Genomic DNA, 18674 nt, shown 5'->3' on the forward strand with positions numbered 1-18674 from the left:
TTTATCGCTGTAAGGTCTTATTGTGGTTTGATCTCATCTTAATTATTTAATGATGAATAGCAGAACATTGAGCGTTTGTGTTGTTTCCACTCGACCAATTGTCTGGTTCATGGTGTGTCTATTTGCTATGACGTGGCCAACGATCACAAGATCTGTAAAACAAGTCTACCTACGGCGCTAATAAAGTAACCTTGAGCCTCCACAGTGTGCCTCTCACCTCGGCCTCTCTCTTGATGGTGTCCACTCTGCTGATGAGCTTACAGTAAGCCTGGAACAGCAGCAGCAGCTGAAAGTGCAACTTATAAAGCCTCCGGCACAACTCCAGCTCCTATGAAGACAAAGACAAGACTCGTGCGTCACTCACAGCGGCTGCCCTGCACTGCAGACACTGTAACGGCCACATGATTAGAGGGATGGGCATCCTGGGTTAGAGACATGGAGGAGATGAAGAGGTTAACATGAACTAGTGCCGCCTGCTTGGCGTCGTGTTGCCAAAGGTGAGTTACCTACGACTTCTAGGATTAGTGATGAGATCTCAACTAGAAAAAACTCTCCATTACCGCCCTGCGCGACACTCGCTAGGGGCCACAGCGGCTACGCCTTGCTGACTGGATGAATGAGTGAAGAAGTCGGAAGTTATGAAAAATTAAGACCCTAATTCCGGAAAACTAAAGAAAAAACAAAACAATGATGATGTGAAGAGAGATGGGAATGAAACGATGCACATGCAGACTGAAAGTGAGCCAAAAGAGACATGAACAGTCCACCCATCCTGTCCCACTGATTCAGCTGCAGACTCTCAAATCAAACAGGAACTCTGAATGAGAGGACAGGACGTCGAGGATCAGTGAGCCGAGATGCTGCTCATCCAGCCGACGGGACAACAGAGCATGAGCTGCAGGACAGTCAAGATTGGGAGGATGAGGGGAGTGGTGCCGGGTTAGGTGACCAATCAAGGTGGAGAGATACGAGGTGCGGGGGTGGGGTGGGGGGGGGCAGTCAGTGAATTTCAACAGTGCAGGTATGCAGAGAGAGATGAGGTGGTCAGTGCTTTGTCCAGATGTCATCAGTAATAAGGGCTAAAATAGGAGAACCACTTACTGCTAGATTTTCCATTTGCTAAGCAAGAAGGTGAGCAGGGGACACACACACACACACACACACACACACACACACACACACACACACACACACACACACACACACACACACACACACACACACACACACACACACACACACACACACACACACACACACACACACACACACACACACACACACACACACACACACACACACACACACACACACACACACACACACACACACACACACACACACACACACACACACACACACACACACACACACACAAAACAACAAACAAAACAGAAGGAGAGAAAGACGGAGAATTAGTGAGCTTTAACATGACAGCTGAGACACAGAGACCCGACGGGCACAGAGCAGTGGTTTCATCAACTTCCAGAGTCTGGTGTCAAAACACACAGGAGCCGAGCTCAGCGGTAATAAAAACCTCAACTCAGAGAAGCAGAGTAACAGCAGGTGCAATGAGGGGAAGAGAACACGTGGTGAACGCTACACAGAGCAGGAGGAGGAGGAAGCATTCGGTTCATATCTGTCTGCAATTCCAGGAAGAGATCAGATGAAAGTTCAGAGTCTATAACCTGTGAGCGCATCTATACTTTACAGGTCATGAGTTAAAATGGTGGAATCCTCAACGTCTCAGAGAGGAAATGAAGTGCTCTGATGCAAAAGACCAACTCTTCAAACGTTTGTGATTTTATTTTGTCATAGTAATGAAGTAATGATGGCCTTGAGAGAAATGTTATAAATGCTCCTTTTCTTGAGCTGGCAGAGCTCCAACAGGTCAACGTCAGCAGGTCAACGTCAACAGGTCAACGTCAACAGGTCAACGTCAGCAGGTCAACGTCAGCAGGTCAACATCAGCAGGTCAACGTCAGCAGGTCAACGTCAGCAGGTCAACATCAACAGGTCAACGTCAACAGGTCAACGTCAGCAGGTCAACATCAACAGGTCAACGTCAACAGGTCAACATCAACGAGTCAACATCAACAGGTCAACGTCAGCAGGTCAACATCAACAGGTCAACGTCAGCAGGTCAACATCAACAGGTCAACGTCAACAGGTCAACGTCAACAGGTCAACATCAACGAGTCAACATCAACAGGTCAACGTCAACAGGTCAACGTCAACAGGTCAACGTCAACAGGTCAACGTCAACAGGTCAACGTCAACAGGTCAACGTCACTCTTTACAATTTTTCTCAACCTCATCAAAACTATCACAGGCGACAAAAAGCTGCTAACCTGCAAATGTTACTGAAACTGTTCCACCAACTTTTATCTTAAAGACTAAATTATTGGTATTTTCAGCTCATGTTTGTATTTACACCCAAAAGAAAACTGAATTGATCAAACAGTTAAACTAATGCACAACAAACACAACACAGGCTGTCAACATAAGCAGAGCGAGTAGCATTCTTTCAATGGGCTGGGTTGTGTGAGATGATTAATGCTTTTTTCTTTTTCCAATAGTATAGGATGTGACACAGAAGGGTTGGGAGACTTTTCTTTCATCTCAATGTCTCCACCTCACTAACATGAAGCGGGATTGATTTGATCCTTATGGAAGATCCTTCCAACATGAAGTCATTGAGCCAAATCAAAGGCCAACATGGTTTTTACAAAAGGTTTAGGATTAAATAAAACCTAAAAGGAAGTCTTACACCAGGAATAGTCTCACTCTGCTAACCACACAGCTACTAACAGCATTGGTACGTTTTATTGAGACATTCTACGAGGACACGACTCTTGATGGGATGTAGTCCAAGAGTAGAGCAATGACCCGTCTTTCTTTTCTCCTACTCAAACTGCAGTCTTCCCATGAACAAGCGAGAACAAGAGGCGTCCGTTCTGGAATCGTCAGCTGGACCAATGTCTGACTGATTTCTTCTTCTTATTTGAATGAAGTGGCCGTTCAATCTTACCTGTGCGTGAGTATTGGGCCGTTGGCTGCTGTCTTTGTCCCCAAATGTTTTTCTGCAGTTCTCCAGCCACTGGAGAACAAACCAGTGAGGACAAAACCACAGTTACAAGACAAGGAGACTTGGTAACACAAGCATCAAGGGCTTTTTACTGTGTTAAGACTCATGCATTTTAAATTTGTGTGTGTACACAATAAAGGTTGGTCAGGGAGGAGATTTAATAAGACGGTTGTACTTAACAAATTAAAGGCGGCCTGCTCCAGAGCAGGGATGGTATCTGGCTCTCCAGGGAACATTGCCGTCTCATTCAATTAGCGCCCCTGCATCCCAGAACCCTCTGCAATCTCATCTCTTCTCATTCTTCCCCTCCCCGCTTTGCCCACCCCTTCCAGCTCCCTGCCGCCTGGCCCTCTATAACTGATTTAGGAGTGCTGAGGGTTATTTTTATCCCTTCAGCAGGGGTTGTCACTGGTGATGCAGACACTAACGGCAGCTAAATCTACTCATCCTCACGCTGATTCAATGTCAGCCCTGCTGATGAGACAGATTGAAGCTATCTTGCAGAGCATCGGGTATTAGTCTTTATGTCCTCCTGGCCTTCCATGCTGTACGATGGCATAGATGTACAAGGCACTTTTCATATTTTCTAAGCTCATCCCTCGTGACATGAGCGGCTATTATGAGAGAGTTCCTTACAGTCTGTTGCTCACACATTCTCACACAGAAGCTGAAGATGTGGTTGTGACAACCACAGAGGATGTAGAGCAACGTGAGCAACGTGACCCGAGGCGAAAAGCGGTTCTGAAAGCACAGCTTGGTGAACATGGTGAGAGAATCATGATGACTTACGAGCTCCGCTGCTTCTCTCTTGGCATTATAGGTGTCCAAGTGTTCCTGCAGCTCCAGCACGCTAAACTTCAAGATCTCCAATAGTCCACAAGAGACCAGCTACAACAACACAGAGAACCACAAACCATTTAAACCAAAACACAGCGAAATGGACAAAATGCACACATGATATCTTTGTGACATTTTAGCATCAAGGAGTACAATAGTTTGTGTTTGTCGCAGGAGGCCACCGTGTAGAAGAACCTCACCGTCTCGGCGTCCAGCAGCACAGTGGGGCACTGAGAGCGTGATGTCATGACTTCCAGGGAGCTGAGGAACTGATTTCCCATTCGTTGGAGCTTTTCCCCGAGAAAGTGAACAGATGCATGTGTAATGGAGCCAAACTTCCTCTGAATGCCCTTTAGAACAAAAGCAAGGAATAACAATGAAATGCTCACTGGTTAACAGTACAACAGGCACAACACAAGAAAACTGCACAAAATGGAAGAAAAGAAATAGATAAAGAGCCATTACCTGAAACAGGCGGGAGAACACGTGGAAAGTATAAACAGCAGAGGACCCATCTGTGTCTGACAACATCTGGTTGACATGGCAACGCCAAGCATCTTCCTCATTGTCATAGGCAACAGGCTGGAACGCCGCCAGGATGGCGGAGAGAAAGGGTGACGGCGGTGGAGAGGCCTGAATCTCTGGGAAACTGTCTGCGTCACCTTCATCTTGACTGAAACAAACACGAGGGCCAGTAAGCTACAACACAACACGCTCTGCATTCCCCTCAGTCTCAACTGAAGGACAAGTAGAACACCCCCCCCCTCCACACACACACACACCCCTCTGGCTGCAAGTAAACAACCTCGCATTAGCAGACCCCTGCTGCCCTTTCTTCATATTCTGCTGCACTAGACTGAGAACTCTAAACTGCTGCAGTGGCACCACAATAACATAAGAGCTATTAGCATTCTAGCATCATGCAAACATTTCTAGCTCTCTGCCTTTCACATACACTCACAAGCGTGTACACGCGTACTGATACTCACAGGCCTGTAGGACCGAACAGCCTGAAAAAGCAGACAGAATACAAGTATCTGAAGCCTGCGCTGCCGAGCGCCGCAGCGGACACGGTCTCTGTCCTCATCCTCACCCCAACTATCGCGTCTCTTTCCCTCACTCTCCCCTCGTCTGCGCAGCAACGGCTAACAGCGGTAGCGCACTGCACTCTCATCCCACACAGGACCGCAGAGCTCTGTACCAGCCAGGCACACCGACACATACACACACATTTCTGCACTGGAGCCAGCTCACAGGCTCACTGTGGTTTAATGTTGCGTAGTTGTTTTTATCCTGCCCTCTCCCACTCACAGAAAACTCCTCACACACAGAGATACGGAGCGGTTCGGCTGCTCCACGTTTCAGACAGTCAGCTTCAAAAGCACTGACTGCACATTTGTGTGTGGCTCAGATGCATTAAAATCTCTGTGATATACGTGTCAGAGGCTGAGGGAATGACTGTCTGCATGTTTGTTCTATGTTGTGTCTTCATTTTGCTTCATTGTAGTTTGAATCCTTGACTTTACAGCCGTCCTCCAGCCAGAATTGGCCCACCTTGAGGAGAAAAGGCTTTTCAAGTGGACTGGAGCCAGCCTATGTTGGCCCACCTTCATAGTTCCAGCCAGTCATGTCAATAAAGAATTACCCATCATGTTGTCAAAAATAACCAGCCATACATTAATCTTTCATAAACAGATATCAAATCATTTCACATTATTACACACCACAACAATAACATTCAATCAAATGTAGGAGAATAGAAGCTACAACAGTAGAGAGCAGTCAAATCTTTTCAATATAATCTTACAATCAGGCCTGAAGCAATTTAGCAGAGGTGAGATGTCCCAGCTCTTTTTTTATATACAGGCACGTCTAAAAAAAAAAAAAAGAATACCATGGGATGATGACAGACTGAAATATCTCAAGCCTTAATTTCTTGACATGTTGATGATGATGGCGTACAGATAAGGAAAACCAAAAATTCAGTGTCTCAGAAAATTAGAATATTACAAAAGATCAAGAAAAAAATGATATTTTAAACCAAACTGTAGGGCTTGTGAAAAGTCTGTTCATCTCTCTGCTCTCAATACTTGGTTGGTCCTTTAGCATGAAGTACTGCGTCTTAGCGGCGTGGCCTGGAGGCCTTCAACCTGTGGTACTGCTCAGGTGGAATGAAGCCCAGGTAGCTTTGACAGCAGCCTTCAGGTCATCTGCATTGTTGGTGTTGTGTCTCTCACCGTCCTCTTGACAAGAGCCAGAGATTGTCTCTGGGGTTCAGCTCAGGCCAGTCTGCTGGCCAGTCCAGCTCAGTACCACCAGGGTCATTGAAGCAGCTTCTGGTACCTTTGGTACCTTTGGCAGTGTGGGCAGGTACCAAGTCCTGCTGGAACATGAACTCAGCATCTCCATAAAGCTTGTCAGCAGAAGGAAGCATGAAGAGCTCTAAAGGTTCCTGCTGGATGCTGCCTTGACTGTGGACTTCAGAAGACCCAGTGGAGGGACAGCAGCAGAGGACATGGCAGCACAAATCATCACAGACTGAGGAAACTTCACTCTGGACTTCAAGCAAGGTGGATTCTGAGCCTCTCCTCTCTTCCTCCACACTCTGGGACCTGGAGTTCCAGAAGAGATGCAAAATGGACTTTCATGTGAAAAAAGGAGTTTGGAGCACTGAGCAACAGTCCAGTTCTTTTCCTTCACAGCCCAGGTGAGACGCTTCCGACCTGGTCTCTTGTTCAGGAGTGTCTTGACCCCAGGAAGCCACATTAGGATCCCATGTCTAGGATTGGTCAGTGCCTAGTGGCTCTTGATGCGCTGACTCCAGCCTCCGTCCAGCCTGGTGAAGCTCCCCCAAATTCTTCACTGCATTTTGTTTGACAGTCCTCTCCAGGCTGCGCTCCTCCCTCTTGCTGCTGCACCTTTTCCTCCCACTCCACTTTCTCTGAACATGCTTGGATCCAGCACTCTGAACAAGCAGCTTCTTTAGCAGTGACCTTTAGTGGACGGTGTCAAGGACTGTCTTCTGGAAATCTGTCCAGTCAGCAGTCTTCCCCATGATTGTGTGGCCTCCTGACCCAGACTGAGACCATTTAAAGGCTCAGGGAACCTTTGCAGGGGTTTTGAGTTCATTAGCTGATTAGGGTGAGACACCAGGACTTTCCAAATCTGAACTTTTCCACAAGATTCTCATTTTCTGAGACACTGAATTTTCAGTTTTCACCATCTGTAAGCCATAATAATCAACATTTCAAGAAATAAAGGCTTGAAATATTTCACTCTGTGTCATGAGCCTAGATCATATATGGGTTTGACTTTCTGAAATGAGTGACAAATAGTGAAAGTGAAAAAAGTGAAAAAATATTGAACATTTTCATGATATTCTAATTTTTTGAGCTGTACCTGTAAATGACGCAGTATATGATCCTATCGTCTTAGAAGAGCAAATACAGAACATCAATAAAATTAAGCAGGTTTCATGTGGAAGTTAAGGCATCCTGTTCTGCTGATAACAGAGTTTTGCTTTCCCTCAGATGAGGCTGGAGTGTTGCCTATTTTTGTCTTTTTCATCAAAATGAGTTGGGCATCTTTACTGTTTTTTTTTTTTTTATTTATCCTATTTTAATTTTGCTTTCAGGTAAGCTTAAAGTAAATTTTCTTTTGGTGCACGTGGTTTTCATTTTCAAACATGTAAAGAACAAAACTGTAAACACACGATTACTTTTTTTTCTGGCGGGGCTACATTTCATACGTACGCTGATATGATAAAAGTCTGATCGTCTTACCTGGACATGCCGGAGAAGTCTGCCTCCTCCTCTTCACAGCGCTCGTCCAGCTCCTTCAGGGCCTGCGTCACATCCTCTTCCCACACAGAGCCACAGGTGCTGTCGGGATCTGGGTCGGGATCTGGATCAGGTTTTGTTTCAGGTATCATGGGCAAACAAAGAGGCAGTACTGTTTGGGACTCGTCTTCACAAAGGAACCCGGGCGGCGTGTCTATGGCCGGCGGGGGAGGGGGGGCCGGATCCAGGTCCTCTTGAGGGTCCAGGGTTTCTTGAGGATCCTGGGGTTCCTGCAAATCTTGAAGGTCGCACATTTCTGGAGGGTCAGAGGGCAGAGGGGGGGCGCTACAGAACCCCGTGTCCTCGCTCACACTGCTGCTCAGCTCATCGGCGGCAGTCATGCTCACAGCATCCTGTGATACCAAACCAAAGAGGGGCAATTAGTTGCACTGTGGCAGGCGGTTTGAAAGAAGAATACAACACGTAATAAAATGTATTTATCACACAAATTAGTCTGTCGTCTGAACCGTCTTAGCAACGGTGGTGCTTATTCATACTTCAACAACACAGGCTCCCGGACGAACCACCGTTATGGCTGTAATTAGACCACTATATCCAGTACTTAAGAGCACATATTAGTATCAATCATAAAAGAAGCAACCTTTGAGTGAGGAACTGTGAAAATGTTCAGCTCCTTGGAGACTGCTCTGGATGTCATTCTATAAACAAAAGCTAACAACCCAAGAAAGTACAGAAAAAGAATCGTTAAAAATCTGCAGCCAACATCAATCACTAAATCACTAAAAACTGAGCTGGCAGCTAATACAATGTCAACATTGTAGAGGACCAGTGGAAGAACAAGCGCCATCAGGACAAGTGCAGATGAAAGCATCTGCTGTGGTGCACGCCACACATGTATGACTGATTTATGACTGACCCTGCATTGCTGCACATGCCTAATGGATTGCATGCATGATGCAACAAAAAACGGCTAAATAAAGTAAAAGCACTCATTAAATGAGGCTCCTTGATTACCGACCCACAACTGAAAACATTCACATTGCATACATTTGCTATGTTGATGTAAATCCCACACATGAAGGAGGTCTTTAACGAAGAGAAGTTGTTTTTTTGTGGAACGCTTAATGCATTCAGAAAACTGAATGTGGCAGACAGCCAGTGCATCACAGAGACGGCAGCTATATTACAGAAAGCTTTTAGAAGTGGTCGTGGCCATCCTGGAGGGAATGAGCAAGAGTATTGATGGTTTTATCTTGGGCTCATTACACTAAGAGCTGGGGTTGTGATGGGGGAGATGTCCTTGCAATGATATTGAGACCACTGGCAAGATTGAGTTCCTAGAAAGTTGCATTTACATCTGCGCATGAAGCAACGTCACTGCACCTGGTCACAAATGTACTGCACATATAACAATATTACACTGAACATGTATGATGAAGGCTTTTTTCATGTTTTTCATGAATTGCGTTCACACACTGAACATGCAAATTGATACCAGGACAAGTCAATATACTCACCGTTGTTAGTATAAGTGATAAATGTCAGTAGCAGTAGACGGCACAAGGAAGGGCTATGGCATGTTAATATGGTAGCAAATTGAAGGGTTTCATTCGCTTGAGCGTGACTGCTTTTCATGTAATTGCACTTTTAAAGTTAACACACATCTTGTAAAGGACTCATACTCACACATGCGTTGGCTGAAGACAAAGGAGCTGGTGTGCCTTTCAAAAGTTTTTAAATGGAGGTTTTAGTTGGAATAGTCAGTTGATGAGTAATTGGAGGTGAGCAGTAACAGCTGACCTGAGGTGAAATTTAGTTTCCCCAAAATCACATCGTCAAGCCTCACCACTAAAAAGGGGAACGGGAGATAAAGAGTTGCCATCTGGCACCCACACCCAGAGCGAAGTAACAAAAGAAAGCAGTTGCATAAAGAGCCAGAAACAGCCAAAGCAGAACACTATGTCTTCCCCCCCCCAACGACAGGACAGAACAGTCAGAGAACCAGCACTTTTAGATTCATCCAAAACCCCAGGAAGGCAGCGAATTGTCAGTCTGAACAACAGACCGCGTCAAAAAACACAGCACAAGCAGACAGAAGTTGACCAGAAACATAAAAAGGCAAGCTAAAAAGCACCCGAGCACCACAGTTTATTGCCACTCCCGATTGATCGCACCTCAGGCAGCTGGCTGCTGGTGCTGTCTGAGTGGGCCATCTCCAAAAGGGGACTATCCAGGCGAGGGAGTGAGGACAGAGAGGGCAGAGAGGGCAGGATGGTTGCCTCCTCCGTCATGGCACTGCTAGACGATTCATGGGACTGCTGCAGAGAGTCCACATGGTTGGATGCGGTGTCATCCGTGGCCGAGTCACTGTTTAGCTGCAGAAGAAAAGAACAAAATAAAAAACGTTCTTAGCTTTTCTGTGGACAAAAAAAAATTACAAAACATTGACATGTTATATAATTTGAACTCAAACTTTGGAAAAAACACACCAAGAACCAACATGTCCACTACAGCAAAAACACATACGCACCACATACATGGTTGATAGAGTACTGACGATACTACGGGGATAAATACACCTCAGTCACACTCAACAGGTCTTTATATGTTGCAATGCAGTCCCAGAAATACATGGACAAATTACACGTAAGTTCAAAATCAACTAATGAATTTGATCAATTAATTCTTGTGAAACGGGCACATTTATGTATATAAATACAGTAGATACTGACTTCACACCAGATGTACCCACATGGACACAAATAACTGGAATGATTGCCGAATGAGACTAATGTGCTTCATAAACACTTGGAGAGATTTTTTCCAAGTTGGATGGGGGTTCAGCATCAACCTGCACTGCTATCTTCCATAAATCCATCACATAATGGGTCAAACTCACTTTTCAGGGAGAACGACTGGACAATTCAGAAGACAAAGCTGCGCTTAAACATGTGCTAGTCTTGTGAACAGACTATGAAGAAGGCACAAGCTTGATTGGTCTAATGAATCTGTCTTCAATGCTGTGGATGAAGCTGGATGTGGGGTCATGGACAAGTGTCAAAAACTGCCAATAATTGCTTTGCGTCAATCATTTCATTCTCTGCTCATCGAGATGGGACATTTTGATTTCACAATTTGAGAGAATTGAACCAGACTGAAATGTAAATGACGATCTGTTAAAGAAGCAATACGTAAAATTCAAGTACCGGCCCTTTTGTTCACCGAGTAGTCGATCTTCATTTCTCTATATCTGTTTGGCTTGTTAGTGAGTGCCTGCTGGGAGACACTGTACTCCCATGGAATCTACCTTCAACTTCTTGCTTGTTCTTATCTTGTTGGACAAGAGAGCGTTTCATGTGGTTAACTGGTTAGCCTGTTATTGAGTTTGCACTGCGTTGATTTAATGTTTTTAACTACTTAAAATAATATTATTATTAATTGCACTTCAACAACTGAAATGATGTTTCTGTGACAAGCAGAGAATTTTAGTCTTTTTAGTTTTTCACTTCTGCAACTTAAACCCTCTTAAACACAGCAAGAACATGCTTATATTTAAAATACCAATTCGTATATATTTAATCCCTGTGAGTAAATAATTTCCAAATAGCTCAACTCAATATATATCTAGGGTGAAACACAAATGCTGCATGCTCATTTCTCTAGTATAAACACAGAATCACAAAAAAAAAGGTCTTTGAGGGAAGGAGATTGTTTACTTGGGGCAAAAGCTCATTCTCTCACCGTGCACTACCAAGATCAAGAAGAGCAGAAGAGGAAAGAAAGAAAATATCCCCATTAGACAGGGGTAAAGCATTGTGCACTAACAGCATTATTAATAGCAGATTTGCACAAGTACTTGCTCGCAAAGCAAAGAATGAGGGGTTAGAGACAAGCAGCCAAACGTTTAGTAAATGTGAAAAGACATACTATGATGTACACTAAAACCTGAGAAATAACTGAGTACAAAAAGCAACAAGTTCAAAGAATCTTTTACAACTGATCACACGTCAATAAACAGGAATTAAACCAACTTATCCAACTTTTAGTTCTCCGTTCCGACACGTCATACTCAAAACCTTTACATACTTGAAAGCTTAAGTAATAGCATTAAGTCAGCAGTCAGATATAAAGGCACTGCGCTGAACTTGTTTATTTCAGATGACGTCTACCATCAACGAAGAAGCAAGCATAAAGCCCCTGTCCACGCCGCCAGCAGGTCCAGCCCAGTATGTGCGCACACCACACACACACGCACACGCACACCATGCCAGCAGGCTGCGTGAGTTGCACGGTAGATTTCGGGGTGGGTGGGGCAGGAGGACCCTGATTAGAGTGAGACTTACAAGGCCAGTGCAGGTGAGAATCTGGCTAGCGCTCAGTACCTCCTCCTCAGATGATTCATCCGTGTCCTCGTGGTTGGTGAGGTTGAGGCTTGGCGTGCTGCCCGTGTACTGACACTCTTGCAAAGACGGTGTGTCCCCTTTGTCCATGCTCTCCAGGGAACGACGCCGAACCCCCCAGTTAAAGTTGTCCATGCTCTCCCCCTGCAGGAAAACCAAACACCAATGAGACAATATAGTTGTGGAATATATTATAAAATATACAAACAAGGTACAAGACAAAAAAAAACCCCAACAATTCAGAAACTGACAAACAAACAATTGCTCATGTGCTTGAGAGGGTGAGACGCTTTCTCTCTACAATTTAGGACAATGAGGGATGCATAACTCTAAAACTACAGAGGCAAAAAGTTCACAAGCACAGGAGGACTGATTGTAAAAACAGTATGAGTGAATACAACACAGGGAGACATCAGGGCACAGCATTCAGCGACATCCCAAGAAGTGTCTGGCCCACAGACTTACCTGCAACTCCTTGTGGCAAGAGAAGAGAAGGAACACACATGTTAATAGACTAAAGACGGTTATTTTAAAGATTTGCGTTCAACAAAAGTAGCCTAAACAAACAGAGCAACCAGTGGAGCAAGGCACTGGTTAACGTGTTACACCATGAAGTCCAGTCCAGTAAAGTCTCCAATTGTTTTAGCTTCTGCTTTTCTACACGACATGCATTCTCACACCATTCTAACAAAATTATGACAAAATATCTGGACTATCACCTCATCAACATTGTCTTCAGTTCATTATTTTAGAATCCATACATTGACCATTGCTTGGGAAACTTTACAGGCATTTCTCACCTCGGCATCCTCCAGCTCCACATCCAAAAAGTCAAAGTCCTTAAAGACCCCAAACTGCTGCTCACTGCCTGTATCCTCTCCCTGCAAGTCCTCCTCTCGGACCACCTCCTCCACAGTGGGTATGAGACTGGTCTGCTGGTCAGCAGAATCCAGGTCCTCATTAGACGAGAACACCACCTGCATAAAAAGGTGGTGTATGAAGACCTTTGTTCTCATCTAATAAAATATGGGTGTTCAAACATGCAAGCTGGATCTAAAGGCCCGGATAAGCATAACGCCACCACCACCACCACCACCACCACCAGCAGCAGCAGCACCACACAAAGCAGTAGTATGTATTACAGTGAATTTCCAGACCTTATCTGAGGCTTTAGAGTAGGAGAGGAGTCTTACAGATGGATTTTTGGGAACGCCAGCTTCTGGGCCACACAGAGAGAGCACATTCATGAGCCTCTCTCTGGTCCGTCTCTGCAACAAGAACACAGGACAGGATGGGGTAACTCTGGATAAACTGCTTGTGATTCACACTGGGAGTGACAAAGCTAGACCGATAAATATGATTAACCGCTTGCTCATTATTTTACTTTTGGCACATTTGTTTGGTTCCTTTCTTTGCTGTGGTGAAAGATTTTACATTTCTAAATGTATCAACGACCAATTGCACCTGTGTAGTAATCCTTTGGTTTAAAACTGGATCACACAACGTTTTTCATATTATAAAATAATATTTTCGGAATTCTGTTGGGATGAATCAGCATTAAAAAGCTCTTTTCTGCTAGTTAAGATATTTTTTCCAAAGCAAAATATCCTAGATTTACACAGAGTCCACAACTATGGTAACATTACACTCAGGTTGTGCCAGTTTTCATTTCAAGATTCTGAATAGTTGTTATGCAATTTACCAAAAGCATATACTCTAAATGTGTAGATCAATTAAACATTTATTGGTCCTACCCTACATATTTCTCTGTATCATGATTTCTTCAACAAAAATGAAAGGGGATAAATAATGATGTGAAAAGGCAGATTTTTCCAGATTCTGCTTTCTTCCCGAATCTCCTTGGCGCTCGTCGGGGGTCCTGACTCAGACTTTCAAAACTGGTTATCGTAGTATTTTTAGGCCTCAGCTCTGAATCTGGTGAAGCTTCACTTCAAGCCATAGTGGTCTGAAAACCTCAGATTGTTTAGAGTACAGTGTAGAATGCTTTGTATGTATTGAGACTCATACCTGGGAAAGTTGAGGCCTCTTCCAGCTTACTTGAACCAGACCATTGGAGTTCGAGCCTGACGATGTGGAGGAGGTACTCCTTGTTACAGCAATCACCTGCGGCTTCCCATTTCGGCCTGCTGCAGTCCGCTGATCACTGTATTTATGCCCTATGATCGGTGTCTGTGGAATGAAATTATGACAAGGTCATGTCAAGGGAAAACATGAGGCGAGGTGCCATGAGTGTGCTGAAGTACTGGAACACTGACCTCTGAGATGTCAAAGTGGAAGTCCAGCGTCTTGCCTGGCAGCTCCTTAGAAGAGTTGTTGAATATGCGTGTAAAGGCAATTTCTGGAGAGCCGCATGACTCAGAACTGTAGGAGCGCTGCACATCGTCTGGAACAACAAGGCTGGCTGAGCGGGACACCACCAACTTCAGAATGTTTTGGGCCTCTTTCCAATGTGAACTCTAGAAAACAGAAGCATAACGATTGACTATGGATTAAGAATCTGAGTGGTTGTTTCTGGAGAATATTCGAGAATGAAAAGACAAGTTCTGCTTCAGAATCTCAAAATGACCCATAACCACCGCAGGTCCAATGTCTGTGACTTTCATCGCATATGGTCTTGTTGAGGAACATTGAAAAGACGCCAAACAATACAGTTTGCATTACACATGCACTGGCACAGTAGACACACAAACACAAAGCCCCCTATGAAAGGCAAAGCTGAGAGTCAGTCAGTACAGGGTTTGCTTCAGGCTATAATGCTATAGAAGCTGTCAGATGCGAAGCAAATAGTGCCCAGGGTCAAGGCTGGTAAAAGGCTTCCATAAAGTGCTTTAGCCCATGAAAAAGGCTTCTCAACAAAGACCATGAAAGACACATTCTGTCTTAATCGCAACTGTGCCACTATTTATAGTCTCTCCTTGTATCTATGATCTAGGATGTCTGAGAGAATACTGTAGGTTGTGCTCTTTAACATTTTCTTACCATTACATTGCTAAACTTGTCAACAACTGTGGCAATCCAGGTTTTAGCCTGAGTTTAAACTCATGAACATTAAAAGTAATAATATATTTGTGTTCAGAATACAAGCAGTTTTACATAACTGACCGCATTACTATTTGTTTTTGGTAAAAAGTACATTCCTACATGGACAATAATTTACTGGCAGACAAATTAGAGTGTTAGAAAATCAATAGACCCAACAGTTACTATGTAAATGCCGCTGATTCTGTTTTATCGAAAAGGACATCCTAAAACTAATAGCAGTGTGAAGTTAAGATGAGGTCATTTATTCTATGAAAATTCTTCTGTGGCAAAACACCCCCCATAAAGTCCCATTGTGACAAAAACAACATGTGCTGAGGAGGTTTCAATTCACGAAACAACAGACTGACCAGGCTGAAGAGAAAAGAGGCCACATTTTGTGGTCTGATAAAAGCAACACTGTTGTTTTGGTTCTGCTGACCGTTAGTCCAATGTCCACAAAGCACGAAATCCAAGGAAAGAACATGAAGCATGAAGGCATTAGCATCATGATATGGGGATGTTTCTTAAACTATGGTGTTGGGCCTATTTCCACCTAACAGGGATTATAAACCACTTTGAAAATATTTATAAAATGGAAGAGGTCATGTTGCCTTATGTCTGAGAGGAAATGTCCTTGAAATTGGGGTTTCAACAAGTCAACCACACCAGTGAGTGAGCTTGTATTCAGATAAACAGGATTCTAGTTATGGCGTGCCCAGCCCAACAACCAAACCTTCATCCAATAGACAGTTGTGTGTTGACATTAAAAATGAGGCAAACCAAGAAATGTAGAGGGATCAGGGAATGTAGTTCAAACATTCTGGTATACTTGTTCACTGGTACCAGTTAACTCATTCAGTGCAACACAATGTGGGGAAATAACTAAATATTAGCTCAGACAAGAAAGCTAAATCTTGAAGCACGATGTTTCATGTTTGAGTTTGGGGAAGAAAAAAAGCAGACCCTGCTAGTTTTTGAACAAGCAAATATTCCCTTTCCACTTTATAAAATATAGTAAAGTATACTATAGTATACTAAATATTAAAGACATTGAATTATGGTTTGCTTGCAATAACTCACCTGAACATATTTGCCGATGATCTTCATGATCTCAAGGTTAAATTGTTTGACAGGGGTTGCTGACAGGTCAATATGACTCAGCAAGCTGTAAATGATTTGCAGCAAGGACTGCTGCATGCTGGGAAGGCCCTTCTCCAGCAGCTACGAGAGACAAAATTCACAGTCAAGGCTGGTTTTCATCACAGGAGACATATCGTAGCCCGATAACACTTCTTACCTCAGCTAAGTAAGTGACCAGGTTGAGGGTCCTCTCAGCGAAGGCATCGTGGATGTAGCGACAGACTACGTTGATCCAGTTGGTACAGTCACGAGAATAGCTGTGTGTGCTGTACAGGCTCATCATGTGGGCCAGATTAGAAAGAGTGGCCGACTTCTCATCAGCGCACACCTTGGCTATTTTATCAGCCGTTTCCTTGCAGAAGGGAGTGGGGCTGTCAAAGTGCTGGATAAGGTGCGGTAGGAGGCACAAGATGTTCAAAGGAAAACCTGTATAGATACACCACAAAGGAAATTAACATTTGGAATGAAGCTCACAAAATTAGCAATACATAAAATACACAAATAAAAATGCTAAAATAGTGAGAACCTTTAAAGAACGAACAGAAATGCAATGAACACACCTGAATATTTGTGGGAGAATAGTTTGTCATTTGCAACAGTAATTACTTTACAAAGTAGATTTTGATTTAGTATCATGAGCAGTGTAAAGTATAATTGAGCATCTACCTGCTACTTGTGAAGGGTCTACCAGTGTCTGTCTTGAGACACTGATTAGCTTGCTAAGCAGGTGGATGGTGAGCTCCTGAGTAGAAGCAGAGGTGAAGCCCTTCAGGAAGAGCTGCAGGAGCCCTGGGAAGTTGTACCACTTCAGCTTTGCCTGGACCATCTCAAGACGTTCTCTGCTATCCGCTTGATCCAGAGGCAGCTGACCCAGCAGCTTGTTGAGTAAACGCAAAGCCAGCAGATACTCAAACTCATAGTCTGACTCCAGCAAGGAGACCGCGATCCAGAACACTGTGGCCATCAGATTTGAAGGGTCCACAGGTGGAACGGTTTCCCCTCCTGGACTTCCTCCTCCGCCAAGCGATGATAAGCTCCGCGTTCGTGCCAGGTTTCCGTGGCTTCCACCGAGTCGGTCTGCTATGTCTAAGGTGTTACACCTACGCCTGTCAGCTTTCCGCTCGCTCAGCAGGCTGGCACGGAGCGAATTGCTGCGAGCGTGGACGTAGTGGTGGAGGCCACTGCTGCTGGTGTTCAGCTGACCTGTGCTTTTCCTGTTGGAAGCAAACTTTGGCCCAAGCAAGTGATCGCGAGTAGGGGTTCTGTGAAATGACCAAGTGTCACTCAGGTTACACATGCTAATCAGCTGGCTGCTTAAAGTATAGATATGTCATATATAGAAATGGTACGAAGACTTACTGTGCAAGAGCAGTGAGGAGGTCATAGTTCTTGAGCGTGTCGGCGAGTGTGTCAATGCCAGATTCCAATGTGAGGAGAAGCTCAATGACGAAGCCCTGAAGAAAAAAATGGCCAGTTCATCAAAAAGAAACTAATACCACTGTGCTACAACATCCCACATCAGCATTGCGTTTGTATTAACATTTGTGGTATATACACATAAATGTGAACTATTTTCAAGTTGTGAATGTTTTAACAAACCTATATCAAATACAAAACAGCAGATCAGATAATCAATTGTGCTCCCATACCTTCTGTTTATCAGAGCAACAACTGATTGGGTTTAAGTGGACAGAATAAAGAAATTTCAATGTTACAGTGAATGTTACAGGTGTGTTTGATGACAAACAATTATTTTCCTGAAACACACATAACACCTCAGAATAAAAAAAATGCAAGTAAATTGTACTTGGATATGTGGTGTTTTGATTTCAACAGTGCAGAGCAGGACCATCCCTGTCTTTATTATTGTTATAATTACTATTAGACCGACCTGAGCCTCCTCTCCTGGGTCTCCTACAGTCTCAACCAGTCGGGATAGGATGTCAGACAGCGTGGCGGGAGTCAAAGGTTGTTTGAGCGCCCTGAAAATCTGGAATGAGCGACCGGCGTAGTGGCGAGAAGAACATGACAGAGCTGTCCTTAAAGCTACTTCACTCAGCAATGATTCCAACTGGAAACCTGAAATGAAACATGAATCTAAATGAATAGAACCAGGCAGACTGGGACTCTTGCTGGAATTGGTAGAATTAGACAACAACCAGCTATTAGCCCTACAGACCTGGCTGGCAATATCTGAAGACCGTGACCACGTGTCTGACAAAAACACTCAGCTGATCTGCGCTCTTGATGTTGGGGTTCTTGGGCGACACGTCCTCATGGTTCCAGAGTGGACCCCGCTTCCTACAAGGAGAAGGTAAAACAGACGACACATTGGGAGCCATTACTAAGATGTCGCTCTCAAATATT

At 44.2% G+C, this 18674-nt stretch overlaps 1 protein-coding gene across 13 annotated transcripts in view; it reads right to left on the bottom strand.

Moving 5' to 3' along the window:
* Positions 1-18674, bottom strand: part of fryl (furry homolog, like) — an 82153-nt gene that overhangs the window by 4423 nt on the left and 59056 nt on the right. For 6 of the 13 annotated variants that reach the window (XM_080472981.1, XM_080472986.1, XM_080472978.1 and 3 more), the window contains 19 exons: positions 18487-18608; positions 18199-18386; positions 17667-17761; positions 16974-17569; positions 16465-16733; positions 16248-16388; positions 14402-14602; positions 14154-14315; positions 13283-13393; positions 12926-13102; positions 12069-12269; positions 9900-10100; positions 7708-8117; positions 4391-4598; positions 4126-4275; positions 3878-3976; positions 3032-3100; positions 1102-1119; positions 218-328 (listed from right to left, as the gene is read on the bottom strand). In XM_080472981.1, the coding sequence (XP_080329107.1) occupies positions 218-328; positions 1102-1119; positions 3032-3100; positions 3878-3976; positions 4126-4275; positions 4391-4598; positions 7708-8117; positions 9900-10100; positions 12069-12269; positions 12926-13102; positions 13283-13393; positions 14154-14315; positions 14402-14602; positions 16248-16388; positions 16465-16733; positions 16974-17569; positions 17667-17761; positions 18199-18386; positions 18487-18608 (3529 nt within the window). The remainder of the gene's footprint in view (positions 1-217; positions 329-1101; positions 1120-3031; positions 3101-3877; positions 3977-4125; positions 4276-4390; positions 4599-7707; positions 8118-9899; positions 10101-12068; positions 12270-12925; positions 13103-13282; positions 13394-14153; positions 14316-14401; positions 14603-16247; positions 16389-16464; positions 16734-16973; positions 17570-17666; positions 17762-18198; positions 18387-18486; positions 18609-18674) is intronic. The other 7 variants (XM_080472984.1, XM_080472989.1, XM_080472982.1 and 4 more) reach the window with 5 other exon arrangements.

The sequence above is a fragment of the Lipophrys pholis genome, assembly GCF_963383615.2.
Source record: "Lipophrys pholis genome assembly, chromosome: 10".
Lineage (NCBI taxonomy): Eukaryota > Metazoa > Chordata > Actinopteri > Blenniiformes > Blenniidae > Lipophrys > Lipophrys pholis.